This window comes from Mustela lutreola, chromosome 12 (assembly GCF_030435805.1).
Source record: "Mustela lutreola isolate mMusLut2 chromosome 12, mMusLut2.pri, whole genome shotgun sequence".
NCBI classification, from domain to species: Eukaryota; Metazoa; Chordata; class Mammalia; order Carnivora; family Mustelidae; genus Mustela; species Mustela lutreola.
Genome location: NC_081301.1, coordinates 31,831,267 through 31,848,505, shown reverse-complemented (window position 1 = coordinate 31,848,505; position 17,239 = coordinate 31,831,267). Strand labels below are relative to the sequence as shown.

Sequence of the window (17,239 nt, the reverse complement as noted above, 5' to 3'; positions counted from 1 at the left end):
TGATGTTTGCTTTTCTCAGTTCCATTTGCTGATTCTTGTGGTTTCAGAAATAGACTGGCTAATTGCCAGAATCATTCCTTGAAGTAGATTTTGGTACAGCGGTGCTTCATCTTTAAACTGAAAGGGATTTATTTTTTTCACTTGCATGTGCTTTGAAAGGATGCTAAGAGAGGCAGACCCCTGTCCTCCACAATATTGTAATTTGACACTGGGCTAGGAATCAAGAGATCTAGATTCCAGTGCAAGTTTGTCTTTGGTTGGCTCTGACCTTGTTAAACTGTGTTTCTTCTTTTGGGCTTCTGTTTCCTCATTACAAATATGGAACAGATACTGAGATATACTGTCTTTTGGAAATATAAATCAACTTCAAAGAAAGCCCTGGTTTGTGGATAAAATGAAGATTTGAAAATATGTATATTTGAAAATATACATAATGAAAATCTCACTAGGGGCGCCTGGGTGGCTCAGTGGGTTAGGCCTCTGCCTTTAGATCAGGTCATGATGCCAAGGGTCCTGGGATCAAGCCCTGCATCGGGCTCTCTGCTCAACGGGGAGCCTGTTTCCCCCCCCCCCCCCCCCGCCTGCCTCTCTGCCTACTTGTGATCTCTGACTGTCAAATAAATAAATAAAATTTAAAAAAAGAAAGAAAATCTCACTAATTTTATAATTATATATTATAATTTTATAATTAAGTGACTAAACGAACATTAAAGCAGAAGTTGTGACTGGGGGTAGAATATGAGTGAAGCATGAAATCACATACAGTACGACAAACGTTCATGCAATGACAAATGTCTGTTTATTTTAAGGAAATGAATATATATTGTATGCATATCTGTTGAGTCATAAAAGTATGAAGAAACTGACTTCTTGGCCTGAAGTTGTCTGTTGGCCATGTATATACAGCACGTGACTTCTGTCCATGACACTGGACACACACAGGCTTGCCACTGGAACCTAGGTCCCTCAAAACAGCCTTTAAGGATCCCTGAGACCATAGTGAGCAGGGAGGCAGCAAGAATTTGGGTTGAGATGGAACAGCCTTGGCACTGAAGATGTGACAGTCTTTGGGCCAGAGTGGTAGAGGAGAGGAGAGAGCTTGTTTTAGGGTTTCCCTGGAGTTTCCAGTTGATTCTGAGTTAATCCAAAGCATTCCCAAAGGAGATCTGGCTCATTCTAGAAGTCCTCCTAGATCAAAAAACTATGATAAACAAAGACCAAAGTCCCAGAAAATCAGGGTGTCTAAAGCTCATTTGGAATTAGTCCCTCGTTGCCAGACTTCCACCCAGAGAAATCACAGCTTCTTATGCCACTTGGGACGGTGGTGCTGTATCAGGCCTCCCGGGGAATCAGCCTACCTAAAGGATTAGAAGAAATTGCTGTCTGGATGGCACCTGATTTCTGAATAAGAATACATTTATTTACTTTTCAGGATGCAGACATGAAGTCAAGAATGAAATCACTCTTTTTCCATTTTACCTGTATTTTTAGATGCATCAGGAACTACAGCTCTGTTATCTGAGAGTTTCTCTCTTTTCTTTTATGCCTTACTCTGCAAAAACTTGTCTACATTGTTTGCTAGCTCTGTGGCTTCGGGCAGTTAGCTGATGTCTCATGCCCAAGTTATTTTATCTTTAAAATGAAAGTAATGAACCCTGCCCTGTACACGTCATTGGATTGTTATGAGGTTCAAATGAGACAAGATGTTTTGATAAATTGTAGTTATGTCCAAATGACAGGTGTTACACTTATTGGAAAGATACTTGGAAGAACAATCTGACATATGGTATTAATTTGCTGCATTGTACCAAAAAAACTTAGTTGAAGGCCTCCTTTCCCCGTCATAGTTCATTATGTGCTGAATGGCCTCCAGATTTATTGAGACAGAAGCTATCCTGTGTTGAATGATAGCAGAACATGCCACCTGTTTCCCTCCTATTCATTATAAAGCCTTAACGCTGTCTCATGCATGGGACTCATGACTGTGAATCAGTACAGTGGCTTTATGTATACCCTCTTTAGTTCTTTTGCTCATTGAGAAAAGCTAAAACTAAACATTTCATGTTATATTCATATGTTTATTATTCAGTACCGTGACTTTAGTGGAGGAAAGGTCTATTTCTCAAAGACTGTATCTTTAACTTGGGAAGGCAACTCTATGTGTGAAGCTAACCTAATCCCTGTTGTGTAAATTTGAATCACAGGTTGTATGTGTGCCCTTATTTAAGCTGCTGTTAAAGTGTGTGTGCACATGTGCCAGTTTCTGAAAGAGAGTGAGTCTCTTAGGGCCACTGCTTTCCCTATGGAAGTTTTTCTCTCAAGCAGTTGTAAGGAGAGGAGAGGAAAGCAGAGAACATAGAGATTTGAATTAGGCCTATTTATTTTTCTCTTTAGAAGAAAATTACTACTTTTTAAAAATGCTCATGTATTCCTGTCGGTTATGGTAACTAAATATAGATAATATGATGAATCTTGATTTGGCTTTGAATTTTAGTTTGGGATCTAGAATCCAGTGATAATGGGGAGACAAAAACTTACCTTGTCCTGGTAGCCTTTCTTGGCCATATCATTTACATGGGACATGAATGTGTTAGATATTTTCAGACTTCCCGTGTGTAATTCCCCTTTCTTCTGTACTCCTTGTCTTTCTAACTTCCAGAATAGCCTCCTGAAGTTAACTCTTAAGTATACTTTAAATCTTTAAGTATATGGTATGACCCCATTCAAAGGCTGTAAGAAAATTTCATTAATTAGTATCTATACTAAACCACATAATTAAGAATCTTCATAATATAAAAGAGCTCCTTGATTTAAATAAGGATTTTTCACAGATCTATTTTTAGCTAGCAGCCTCCTTATAAACATAAAAACAATTATTTATAATCAGACTGCTAACTGCTTTGCCGGAGGTGGGGAGGATAGAGAGCAAGAAGAGGAAAAGGACCCATTTGAGAAACTTAGAGATGAAAAGAGAAAAAACTTCAGATCACTTTAAAGACTTAACATTTCAATTAAGAAATATTTCACGTCAGGAAACCAAAGACAGCACATAATTTCATGTACTACCATTGGGCTAATTTGGTCTAGCAAAGAACTCTGAATATAGATTATAAATTACACAAATTTATGTGTATAGATTGTCTGAAAGAAATAGTAGTTTGCAGAACATGGTTGATACTGGTATTTTTATTGTCAGGGTCAGTATAATATAACACTTAACTTAGTCTATGAGGGGATATGATACTGAGTGAATTGGAATAGTCCCATATATAGTGATACTTAAATGTTGTAGGTAGTGAAAAATCCTTTTCTGTAAACAAGTAAGTGTGGCAATATTTTAAAAATACATATTTTAGAGTAGGGCATGTTCAGATGGTGAAATAATGCCAGCGTCCCGTCACCACTTTCAGTTACTTGGCATCATTCTTTAAGATACTAATGTTGCCTATGCAGCCAGTTCCTAGCACATAAATTACTTGTCTTGAAATGGTTTGTGTGGTAATTTTTACTGATTTTTTAAAATCAGTATGGATTGTACATACTGATTTTATGTTTGTGTTCACATAGTTTTCTCCTCCCATCAATAAAACCGTTACCAGATTCATCCTTCTAAAACAAGATTTTTAAATTGCTTTGTCTCATTCATGAACCCTTTTCAGAAATTTTTTAGTAGTTCTTGTTTTATCCATAGCTCTCATTGGTCATTTTTTCTTTTTTAAAGATTTTATTTATTTCACAGAGAGAGAGTACACACACAAGCAGGGGGAGCAGCAGGCAGAGGGAGAGGGAGAAGCAGGCTCCCTTCTGAGCAGAGAGCCCAATGTGGGGCTCGATCCCAGGATCCTAGAATCATGACCCGAGCCAAAGGCAGATGCTTAACCACTGATCCACCCAGGCACCCCTCTTGGTGGTCATCTTGAGCTCAGCATTCAGTACCCTTCATACTCTGACAGCTTTCCTCTCTTCCACTGCTTTACCATACACATCACCTTCTGTTTAACTGAGCTGGTTCCATAAACATCCATTCATTTCCTTCTTCTGCCTTTGCTTTAATATTCCTCCTACCTGAAAACCTTCTCTCCCCTTCTCCTGTGGTCCTATCCCTTCCGTAAAGGACAGTCAAATTCAACTTACTTTATAAAGCCTACCTGGACTCTCTAGGCAGATTCTAGATTCATCTATTATATTTATTATCTTATTTTCATTTTATTATGAATTACTATTTTTTGCAAATGTAGTTTGTCACTCCTCAGTGAGATTGTAAGTTCTTTAAAGATAGAGCTTTTGGAGTTACTCTGTCACTCCTTAATGCCTATTTTCATTTTCAGGTTTACCATTGCTTGTTCAGAGAACAATTGCAAGAACTATTGTGTTACAAGAAAGTATTGGCAAAGGTCGATTTGGGGAAGTTTGGCGGGGAAAGTGGAGAGGAGAAGAAGTTGCTGTTAAAATATTTTCCTCTAGAGAAGAGCGCTCATGGTTCCGTGAGGCAGAGATTTATCAGACCGTAATGTTACGTCATGAAAACATCCTGGGATTTATAGCAGCAGACAATAAAGGTCAGTAACATCTGCTTCTCCTTTGAGTATAATGAAATCTGCTTGAGCCTTTCTACAAATACGGCTACTAAACACTGTCAGATTTGATGAGAAATAAATGTTTGTCATACAGATTAAACCCATTAAGTCAAATAGAATATATGAGAAACCTTTACAAACAGGAACTTTTTAAAGATTTTCTTGACTCATGACATGCTTCTAAATCTCCAATTGTTCTATAAGATAAAAGAGCTATATTTAAATTTAAAAGTGATGTGCTTTTGTTATTTTGGTTTTAGGCAGTTAGTTATTTGAGTATAGTCATAGCATAGAAAAGATAGAGTTTTATAAACTCTGGGTGCTCAAAATTTTGAGGTAAGTTAGAGCCCAGAGATCTGTTTCCTTTACATTTCTTCATGACCATTAGGGCATTCTAATAGATACTAATGACCTTATCTATTAAAAATAACTTCTCAGTGTGTTCTGTGTTTTAAGTTGGCAGGGGCTAAGTAGTCTTTTAAATAAACAAACTTTTAAATCAATTCCATTAAGTAGAGAAATAGTTTCTCCAGGGCCACTGTGCCCATAGGTAACCAACCGTCTAGCTGCTTTCTTGCCTTTGGTACAGATGCCTGGGGCCCTGGCCTCAGTTCGATGCTGCAAGAAGCACGGAAGGTATGTCAGGGGAGAGTCAGAATGAGTGCTGACGGGGACCAGTGGTTTCACCCTGTACTTCATTTACCGTCTTGGCTCCGGCTTCTACTGTTGTGCCCATAGTTCCTGCTTTTGTAGCTTCATCAGAGACTCGTGTTAGCACTCTCATCATCCCCGCCTGCAATCAGATGCATGCTGTCCCTTTCTCTTTGAGATTGGCCTGAACTATGGTCCTCTTTTTCCTCTTCTCCCTTCCCATTTTCTTTCAAGTATTTATTTCTTCAGAATACTGTTTAATGATTTTCCCTTTTGCTTTCCCATATTTTTGAATTTATTATCAGTAAGCAGTTATTACTTGTTTCTTTTTTAGAGTTTATTTCTAGAAAATTTCCAATATATAAAAAGTGGAGCAAATAGAGCCTATCACCCATCTTCAAATGTGATTAGGTCATTGCCAATCATATTTGATCTGATTCTACCTACTCTGCCTCTGAATTATTTGAAGCCAAAGATATGATAATATATCTTTTTATCCATAAACATGTTTCATTTGTATCTTTAGATTAAGGAATCTTAATGCAACGTGACCACACTACTGTTGTTAATTTTTGAAATGTCATCAGTATCCAGTCAGTTTCACATTCTGCAGTTGTGTATTCTTTTTTTAAAAAAAATTGGCTATTCACTTTTAGGATGCAAAATCCACACATGGCATTTGGTTGATATTTAATTTAAATCCCTTAAAATTCCTTTGTTCCTCTTCATTTTTTTTTTTTTCCTTGTGGTTTCTTGAAGAACTGGATTGTTTGTCCTATAGGGCTTATCACATTCTGGATTGTGTTGATTGAATTTCCATAGTATCTTTGATCTTGCTCCTTGTATTTAAAAACTGGTAGTTAGGATTAGAGACAATCTGAGTCATTTTATTGGTTTCCTGAAAATATTGTATACCTGCCTGTATATTATGCACTTTATATGATATTTGTATAAAATGTATTGTATATTGTTTATTACATATCGATATATATATCACATTAGGAGCCATATAATATTTGATTATCTCTTTCTATTAAGAAAAATATTTTATTTATTTATTTTAGAGAGAGAGAGAGCATGAGCAGGGTGGAAGAGCAGATAGGGAGGGCAGGGAGGGGGAAAGGGGAAGGAATCTTAAGCAGACTCCCTGCTGAACTCTGAGCACCACCTGGGGCTTGATCTCAAAATCCTGAGATCCTGAGCTGAGCAGAAAAGAAGGGGTTGGATGCTTAACTGACTGAGCCTCCCAGGGGCCTCTTGATTATCTCTTTTTTGTGACTTGGGGCAGTGATGAATGTGATGGATGTAGGCAGTGATCTATCAGTGGTTACTTCCAATTCAGTATTACTTAATGTGAAAACAAAAGCAGTGGTTATAGTTCCATTAAGTCCTTTGTTTTCATTTTCTTCTGCTTTGGCACCATTTAGTTTCCCTTTTAACTATTAAAACAACCTTACAGACAATGTTCTGTGACTGTAGATTTTCTGTGTTCATTTCTTACTTCTTAGTAGTTGTGTTTGTTTTCTAAAAACTCTTTTTATTGATTTGTGTGAAGGCTCTAGGTCTACAAACAGTAATTGCTCCCTTTAAGGACTTAGCCACATGCATAGTTTCAAACTTGACTGTGGTGGTTGCTTTTAAATCTGCCTTTTGGGGCTCAAACCTCACCCAGGCCCAACATGTTTTAGGCACGTTCCAAGTTGCAAACAGCCTGGCAGAAAATGCCCTTGCTGCTGTGCCCTGAAATTTTTTTCCCCATTTGCTCAGGCAGCAGCCAAGCTGGTGCTGTCATCTGGTGGTCACCATGGGAACTGGCTCACCCTCCTGCGTCTTCACTACCCTCTTCTTTCTTCTTTGTCAGGGGTTAATGGACTTTGTCCATCCTACACACATTGTAGGATGGGCTACATCCACCCCAGTTCCCTTCTCCTTTATCTTTATCCTCCTGATTTAGTTAATCCCCCCTCAGGCAACCCTTTATATTACACAGCCTCTTACATATCCTTCTTCTGCCTCTCTTGTTAATTACCTCAGAAAATCTCTCTTTCTTCCATCTGCCTGTGTTCCTCTTTGTCAGCCTTTCAGAATTCAGTCATGATTAATAAGCATGCAGATACAAATGGTGATGCATTTGTATCAGGGAAAAGAAAAGGTATATGTTTGAATAGAATCAGTTTATAAAGTTTAGGAAGAATAAACTTTGTTTATATATAAAGTTTGTAAAGAACTAGTGTCCTGAGTATCTAAATTCTTTTGAAAATACCCAGAAATCCCCTCCTGAATCTTCTGAAAATACCCTTCTTAATCTCATCTAATCAGTTACTTTCCTTGAAGTAACAGCCTTAAAATATAGAATCTATTTTATGTCAGTTGGGGTGGGTTTTTGTTGTTGTTGCTGTTTTTTGCAACCATTAGGGAGGGGACAACCCATTTTAAGTTCTTATGAGCCATGCATTCTACTAAATGCTTAATGAAGGTTGTCCTGTTTTTTTAAATCTTCTTAGCAGTTTTGCGAAAGTAAGGTGTTCTTGCTGTGTAAAAGAAGGAACAGAGCCTCACTTATCTGAGGTCACATAGTCAATAATAACTAGGCCCTGGATTTCATCCCAGGGCAGGATGACCCCCAAGTGTGTATCTTTTACTGAATTGTGCTGCTTCCTACTATGTGGTTTTCTTGCTATTCCTATGCTAGATAAGCTTTTGTGGACCAGCCTAACCTAGAAGCCTAGCCAGAAACTTTACCACGATTTCCATGGGAAAACATATTTCAAATCCATGTATTAGTTTATAGACAAATATTTGGAATCCATATTCCTGGTTGTTGAGGTTCAAAATCACCTTATGTAAAACTGGATTCAGCCCCAGTTTTTTTTCCTCCTGACCTGTCCCAGCTTTCCCATTTATCAATGATACCACTATTTTTACATTTTTTCTGAGTTGGAAACCTTGGAATCATAATCCTCTTACCTGACTTCTTTGTAAACTGAATGTACAGTCTGTGATTAAAGCTTGCATTTCTTTGTTTAAGCTCACTTTCAGTTTTGTCTTTTACTATTCCATTCCTACCTACTGTGGCCACAGTGGGCTCCAGATACTTCTCATCTTCCTCATGCTCCCCTTTCCTTTCCTCCTTCTAGAAAGAACCACTGAGCACCCAACCTGAACCAAACATTTTTCTAACTTCTCAGGAGTCCCAGCTCTGCTATCATCTGTATAGATTCAAAATCACCATCTTTGAACTATGATTCCTTATCTCTTAAGTGGGATTAGTTCTCCTTGCCTTATCTCAAGAATAGGGGACTTACTCAGAGGATCCAAAAGCTATGTATGTATTAGTGTGAGACAGTGTGAAAATATGAGGGAAATAACATACAGACTTAATTACCGTCATCATGTTGCAGTCATGGAATTCAGGACTGAGTAAAAGTGGTAAATTTTGAATGGATAAATGGATGTTCTGCAACCCATTTGAAACATTGTTATTTTCCTCTACAGACAATGGTACATGGACTCAGCTCTGGTTGGTGTCAGATTATCATGAGCATGGATCCCTTTTTGATTATTTGAACAGATATACAGTTACTGTGGAAGGAATGATAAAACTTGCCTTGTCCACAGCAAGCGGACTTGCCCATCTCCACATGGAGATTGTTGGTACCCAAGGTAACTCGAAGTACTTATGTTATTTAAGCTTGAAATTCCCATGAATCTAACGACCGTTAGAAAATTTTTGTAAGAAGTTAGCCTAAATGAAGATGTTTAAAATAAATTTTAAATTTAAAATGATTTAAAATTTTGATGAAATTATTTTATCTTTCTGTTGAAAATTTCAGGTGGAGTTAGGAATAGGGGAATTTGTTCAGAGAGTCTCTAGTTATTGTAGCAACACTGATACGTGAGTTCTTAAAAGTAGCATTTGGTCTTGTGATTTATGAGGATCCCGATTTGAGAATTCAAGTCTAACAGAATGTGTGTTTTTATGTGTAGTATCAAATGTAATATGAAACATGCTTTTTAAAAATCAGCATGCCACCACCGAATGTTATCTGGCCATCTAATAATTATATTTGACCCTGAGATAAGGAGACTGTATGAAATCATTTTATAGTTGAAAAATTATATACTAAATTTTAGTTATGAAATTGTTATGGTATGATTTTTGTGCCATGTAGGGTATCAAATGCCAATATATCTCTCTTCTCTAGTGATTATCCCCTTGCCACCTGGTGGCTCCCTCACTCCCCACATTACTACACACATGCTGTTTGACATCTTAGCCTCCCTCATCTCTGTAATCATTACTGTTGATAATAACAGTTCTATTGCGTTATGATTCACATGTCATATAATTCACCCATTTTAAGTGTATAATTCAGTGGCTTTTAGTATGTTCACAGAGTTGTGTATCACCACAGTCTGTTTTAGAACGTTTCATCTCTCCAAGAAGAAACACTGTGCCCATAGCAGTCACTCCCCATTTCCTCCCAAACTCCTTAATCCTGAGCAACCACTAATCTATTTTCTGCCTCTTTAGATTTGCTTATTCTGGATAGTTCCTGTAAATGGAATCATATCATATGTAGTCTTCTGTGACTGGCTTCTTTCTCTTGGCATGTTTTTGGGATTCATCCATGTTATAGCATGTATCAGTAGTTCATTCCTTTCTATGGCTGAGTAGTATTTCATTAATTGGGTATACTGCATTTGTCCATCAGTTGAAGGACACTTGGGTTGTTTCCACTTTTGGCTTTTGTGAATAATGCTGCTATGAACACTGGTGTACACTTTTTTGGTGGGTATATGTTTTTAGTTCTCTTATACAGTGGAGTTGCTGGATTATACAGTAACTAATGGTTTGAGGCACTACTAGACTATGACTCTTGTCCAAAGTGGCTGCAGAATTTTACATTCCTGCCAGCAGTATAGGAGGACTCCAGGATTTCCACTGTTAGTATTAAAGGTTGTCAATTTTATACTGCATATATTACAGTTGGTGGGTAAAGGAAGTGGTGTAGATGCTTGGTCCTTGGACTGAAATACCAGTCTGCGACAAGAGTTCCATAAATAATTCATAAGATATCAACAAACAAACATCTTGAACTCCCAGTCTTTGAGTTGTTACTTGTGTTTTTTGAGCACCATCTTTTGGAGCATGTTATTTTCTCTCTTTTCTTTGAAGAAATGTAATTTCAGCAATTTTTGGTATAACGATTTACTTGAGGTTGTTTAGTCATGTCAGGCATTGCGGGCAATGTGGGCTGAAATGCTGGAGCAGAGGCTTTGGGCCTAAACGGCAGAACTGTGATTGGTACCACCTTTTAAGCAATCACATTTACTTTTTGTTTCTTTAGGGAAACCAGCCATTGCTCATAGAGATTTGAAATCCAAGAATATCTTGGTAAAGAAGAATGGAACTTGCTGTATTGCAGACTTAGGACTGGCAGTGAGACATGATTCAGCCACAGATACGATAGATATTGCTCCAAATCACAGAGTGGGAACAAAAAGGTATGCTTGTGAAGAGTGTTTAATATCTTCTGAAATCAACTTCTTTTTCATTTCCTTCTTGTTTGTATGTACATATCTTCTGAAACTCAAACCTCTACTTTATTAGATTGCCCACAGGTAGAAGATCTCATGGTCTTGCCTGCTCTGAAGCCAAGGTTACCTGACTTTTAAAGATGCCTGCTGATGAAGGTGGCCCTTCCAGAAAATATTATCATTCGTTATATTAGTTATAATAGTAATGGTAGCTGATATTTATAGGGTTCCCAATATGTACCAATCATTTTAATTTGTCATATATAATTTATATATATAATCTCAGTTAATGATCTCTTCAAATGCTCTATGATAGCTAGCCCAAGCATTTTCTGATTTTTAATTCCTAGAGATACACCTTTCTTTCTTCCTTAGAATTTCTGCATGTACTGTATCTTAGAGTAGACTTTGCCCTGCTGTTTCCCTGATTTGTACTCCCCCTTTCTCAGAGGAAACCCTTTCTAGACTGAGGTGCCCTTACCAAGGGCTCTCATAGCAGGCTGAACCTGGACTATTAAGGCACTTAGCGTATTCTAACTCTCCATTTACTGTCTGCGTATTCCACTGGATTGCAAGCTGCTTGAGAGTAGACTTGTTTTACCAGAGACCATTATAGTGTCTAATACATAGTAGATCCTCGGTAAACATTTGTTGAATCCATGAGTTTTCTAAGGAACATGACTAGGTAGGTGTCATTGCCCTCATTTCACAGATGAGGAAACAGCCCCATGGAAATTAAGTAATGGGGTCAGCTTCATACAGATGGTAACCTAAGGAGCTGAGACTGAACCTAAGTTTTTCTGACCCAAAAGGCCTTACTCTGTGTATTGTCACAGCATGTTGCCACAGCGTATCTTCACGTTAATGCCTTGGCCTTAGGTAGAGCCAAGCTTCAGTCTATCTCAGTTGTATTTATGATTTCTGGATTCAACAAGGACTCTCAGAACTCTTGACTTAGGGGTCCAGGACAGTGGTTGCTGCAGGTCTTCAGGAATCCTGATCTGTAACCTTAGTAGCATTTTTAAAACTTCAGAACCCTATAATGTGTCATCAGTAGGAGGACCAGCATTCATTTTTTATCTATTATTTTGTTCCCTGGATTATGTCCTCATCCTGCCTTACATCTGTTTTAGTGAGAAGACTTCTAGATTAAATTATGTGGTCCGTGCATAGTACTTGACAAAGTAGGTGGTGTATGTTAAGACATTGATAATAGTCATGATTGTTACATATGTGTCTTTCTTTCTTTCTTTTTTTGTTGAAGATTTTACTTATTTGACAGAAAGAGAGACAGCAAGAGAGGGAACACAAGCAGGGGGAGAGGGAACACAAGCAGAGGGAGAGGGAGAAGCAGGCTTCCCACTGAGCAGGGAGCCCAGTGTGGGGCTCAATCCCAGGACCCTGAGATCATGACGTGAGCCAAAGGCAGACGCTTAACCCATTGAGCCACCCAGGCGCCCCACATATGTGTCTTCCATTGGAAACTAAGATCATAAGACAGCTAGATAGCATCAAATTGCTATTTCAGCTTTTCATGGCATTTAGTTAACATCATTAATTTTCAAATCAGTTTGTATATTTAATATTTTTCTTGAGTTTAATATGATCTTGGCTATATAATATTTGTGAATGTTGATCAAAGTGTTAACACTGGGTGGTTATAATGGAATGATTTTTCACTTTGTACTTTATGAACTTTGGGAAAATTTCCATAAGAGTTAGGAGTCATTTTAAAAAGTAGCAGAACCATGCTGAAAGGGGAGAAAAGTCTTAATACTGATTTTTTAAAAAATTCTCAGGAGAAAAAGAAAATATATGAAACAGTTCAAAAGTAATGTGACCACCATTCCATAGAGTAATTTGCTGACTTCTTTTTTAGGTACATGGCCCCTGAAGTTCTAGATGATTCCATAAATATGAAACACTTTGAATCCTTCAAACGTGCTGACATCTATGCAATGGGCTTAGTATTCTGGGAAATAGCTCGACGATGTTCCATTGGTGGTAAATTTCTCCCCTTCCCCCAACAGTTTGTCATGAACAGAGGCTGTTCCAGGAGAGCCTTTTTTTTTTTTTTTTAACTGAATGAAATCATATACATCAATAGTCTAAAATTATGTTCACCAGGTGATCACTGAGCGTGCCAAAGAAAGTAAAGGAGATAAACCTACAGTAAGAGGAAATGCAATGACACACTTCTAGTATATTCTTTTACTGTTTGCATTTGAATCTTGGGAAGCATCAAAAACCAAGCCCTTGTTATCTTGGAATATAGTTATTTAGAATGGAGAGGCCACCCAGGAAGCTGTTTCTAGCATGTACTTGGGTCAAATTCATTCCCTCTCCCCTCCCCTGCCAAGAATGTTGTTATTTTGTCTAACTTCTTAGCTGAAAGTTACATATACAGAATATACTTACATTGCCATTTCACTACTTTTTAAACAAGTTTATTTTAAGTAAATTTTAGATTGAGCACTTTGGATATTTGCTTGAGCAGTAGTTTCTTATCCTTGCGGGGTCTAGGCTTGGTTGAGATTAGGGACTCAGGTTTATGTGGCAATAAGAGGGAGACTGTGTCTCTGTTTTGTAGCAAAGAGGACAGATCCAAGTAGAGGTAAAGGACTTAAACCTCAGATTTGCTTGTAGGATTTATATCTTCATGGTAAAGTGTCTTTCCTTATACCAAGGCTGAGTACTCACAGAATAAAAACTCTCATTTTTTGCACATGAGGGTTCTTTGGGAAAAGATAATCAGGTCATTACAGCTCGTAGTTAACCATCATTAAAAGAGTCTTTGCTGATCCCACAGTGAAACTTAGTTTCAGGGTATGGGCCCAGTACCAACTCAGAGAGATGGGCTGTTGATGGCAGGTGTCTATGAGACAGAGCAAGCTATAAGCCCTGTTCCACTTCACTAATTAATTAATGAATCCCTGAAATAGAACTCTTGGGTGTTCCTAGACAAAGAATAGTCTAGCATTATCTGAGTAAATTTTTCAAAAAAAAATTTCTTTAACCAATATAGGAATTCATGAAGATTACCAGCTGCCTTATTATGATCTCGTACCTTCTGATCCATCAGTTGAAGAAATGAGAAAAGTTGTTTGTGAACAGAAGTTAAGGCCAAATATTCCAAACAGATGGCAGAGTTGTGAAGTGAGTATTTATTTTGGATAATACACAATTTTCTAAACTGCTTCTGCTTGGTGTGTGGAAATTTGGTACTTTTCTTTAAGGAAAATAGACACAAGCATTTTCTTTTTTCTTTTTTTTGTCCCCATGGCAGTTAAACCAGTGGGTGAAAAACAGAATAATTTGGTTTTCAGGTTCAGTCTCAAGGACATCAAAAGGGCTGTGCAGCACTTGTAGTGGCCATTAGTGTATCAGAATAGTATTTAAATCTACCAGTGAACCAAAGCAGTTGCATTTTCATTTTATCTATCTTTTACATGGAATGTGCAATCCAGTTACATTAAATGCACTTACCAGTATGGAGGGATCTAAGTTTACCTTTTTTGTTTTTTGTTTTAAAATAAGTGCACTCTCTAGTTCCCATCACCTATTTAACCCATTCCCCAATGTATCTCCCCTTTGGTTATCATCAATTTGTTCTCAGTAGTTAAGAGTTTGTCTCTTGGTTTGTGTCTCTCTTTCTCTCTCTCGCTTTTTTCTTTGCTCATTTGTTTTGTTTCTTAAATTCCACATGTGAGATCATATTGTATTTGTCTTTCTCTTCACTTAGCTTACTTCACTTAGCATTTTGCCCTCTAGCTTCATGCAGGTTGTTGCCAATGGTAAGGTTTCATTCTTTTTTAATATTCCATTGTATATATACTACATTTTCTTTATCCATCCATGTATGTAGGGACACAGCTGCTTCCATAGTTTGGCGATTGTAAAATAATGCTACAACAAACATAGGGTACTTGTAACCCTCAATGTTTTTTTGTATTTGGGGTGGGGGAGGTAAATACCCAGTAGTGTGATTCCTGGATCATAGGGTATTTCTCTTCTTAATTTTTTGAGGAGCCTCCATACTGTCTTCCACAATGGCTGCACCAGTTTGCTTTCCCACCAACAATACAAGAGGGTCCCTTTTTCTTCACATCCTATACAACACTTGTTTCTTGTTTTCGGTTTTAGCCATTCTGACAGGCGTGAAGTGATACCTCATTGTGGCTTGGATTTGCATCTCCCTGATGATGCATGATGTTGAGCATCTTTTTATGTGTCTGTTGGCCATCTAGATGTTTTCTTTGAAGAAATGTCTGTTTGTGTCTTCTGCCCATTTTTTAATTGGATTTTTTGTTTTTTGGGGTATTGAGTTGTATCAGTTCTTTACATATTTTGGATACTATCCCTCTATCGATAATGTCGTTTAAAAGTATCATCTCTGACATTGGGGAGGGTATGTGCTTTGATGAGTGCTGTGAAGTGTGTAAACCTGGCGATTCACAGACCTGTACCCCTGGGGATAAAAATATATGTTTATAAAAAATTAAAAATTAAAATTAAAAAAAAAAAAGTACCATCTCTGAGTGCCTGGATGGTGCAGTTCAGTTAAGCATCCGACTCTTGGTTTGGCTCCGGTCATGATCTCAGGGTGGTGAGATTGAGCCCCACATCAAGCTCTGCCCTCAGTGCAGAGTCTGCCTAAGACTCTCTCCTTCTCCCTCTGCCCCTTCTCCCACTCTTCTCTCTCTCTCTCTAAAATAAATAAGTTAATTAAAAAAAAAAATCTTCTCTTATTCAGTAGGTTGCTTTTAGTTTTGTGGATTTTTTCCTTTGCTGTTCAGAAGCTTGTTATTTTAATGTAGTCCCAGTAGTTTACTTTTGCTTTTATTTTCCTTGCCTCGGGAGACACACCTAGAAAAATAATTGCTGCAGCTGATGTTAGAGAAATTACTGCCTGTGTTCTCTTCAGGGATTTTTGTGCTTTCAGGTCTCACATTTAGGTCTTTAATCCATTTTGAGTTTATTTTTGTGTGTGGTTTAACAAAGTGGTCCGGTGTCGCTCTTTTCCATGTGACTGACCAGTTTTCTCAACACCGTTTGTTGAAGAGATTTTTCCCATTGTATATTCATTTTTGTTTTGTCAAAGATACGACCGTATAATCTGGGTTCATTTCTGGGTTTTCTGTTCTATTCCATTTATCTCTGTGTCTATTTTTATGCAGGTATCACCTTGTTTTTAATTACTACAGCTTTGTAATAAAACAGTCTGGATTTGTGATACCTCCAGTTTTATTGTTTTGTTTTTCCAAGATTGGTTCGGCTTTTTTTGTATTTCCATACAAATTTTAAAATTGTTTTAGTTCTATGAAAAATGCTGCTAGTATTTTGATAGGGATTGCTTTATATTTGTAGATTGCTTTGAGCAGTACAGACATTTTTAACAATATTTGTTCTTCAAACCCATGCGCATAGAATGTTTTGAATTTCTTTGCATCATCTTGAACTTCTTTCAGCAGTGTTTTATAGTATAGGTCTTTTACCTCTGTGGTTAAGTTTATTCCTAGATATTTTGTTGTTTTGGGTACAGCTGTGAATGGGATTGTTTTCCTAATTTCACTCTTGCTGTTTCGTTATTAGTGTGTAGGAATGCAACAAGATTTCTGTACATTGATTTGTATCTTGTGACTTTACTGAATTTATTTCTCAGTTCCAGTAGTTTTTTTGGTGGAGTCTTCAGGGTTTCCTATGTATAGTATCATGTCTTCTACAAATAGAAGTCACCTGCATTTTAAATGGATCCGTCCTTTTATCAGGGCAGCCCAGAACAGCAGGGTGGATGCTGGATGGAAATTAGGAAAACTGTATTCTAGACTAGCCTGGCCACTGTTCCAGAGTCTGACTTTGGGCAAATCATTTCAGTTTTCCAGACCCTAACGTGCCTTTTAAAAGGAGGAAGTTGGGTAAGGTGATTGAGAGGATGGTTCCGATGATTTGACATCTTACTCACCTGATTTCCTGTGTGACCATTCACCTGGAATGTGGGGAAAATGCTTTCCAGCAGGGCCTGAGAGTCTCAACCCCAGCTCTTAAAAAAAAATTTAGGAATGCTTCTGTACTCGTAAATTTAAAGAATTCATTAGACAAATTTTATTTAATCTTTATGCAATTGCTAGCCATCACTATTATAATATTGGCAAGGCAGAACTTTTTCCTCCAGATGTGAAGTTTTATAGCTTAAGAGGAATAAGAAGCTGGTGACTTAAGTAGTTGATTTTACATCTTAAATTAATGTAGGACTCAATAGTCAAGACATTGAGAGAGTTCCAATGAAATCAAGTATCCAGGCCCAGATAAAAATACTTCTTAGTGTGGTCAGAGAATTTGCATGTTTAACAAATGAAATTGGGCTAGATTTTTTCTTTTACAAATTTGATCTTGATGTTATGGAGTTCAAACCCTAAGTATTCATGCATTCATTAAATAAGTAGAGCACATTATTAAGCAGATTTCTTTTT

The 17,239-nt window shown here is 37.5% G+C and overlaps 1 protein-coding gene across 3 annotated transcripts in view; it reads left to right on the top strand.

The window, feature by feature from the left end:
- The window catches only part of TGFBR1 (transforming growth factor beta receptor 1), a 55,902-nt gene that overhangs the window by 32,157 nt on the left and 6,506 nt on the right, over positions 1–17,239 (top strand). For 2 of the 3 annotated variants that reach the window (XM_059141809.1, XM_059141810.1), the window contains exons 4-8: positions 4,329–4,559; positions 8,724–8,891; positions 10,580–10,736; positions 12,649–12,773; positions 13,795–13,925. In XM_059141809.1, coding sequence (XP_058997792.1) covers positions 4,329–4,559; positions 8,724–8,891; positions 10,580–10,736; positions 12,649–12,773; positions 13,795–13,925 — 812 coding nt within the window. The remainder of the gene's footprint in view (positions 1–4,328; positions 4,560–8,723; positions 8,892–10,579; positions 10,737–12,648; positions 12,774–13,794; positions 13,926–17,239) is intronic. The other variant, XR_009346317.1, reaches the window with a different exon arrangement.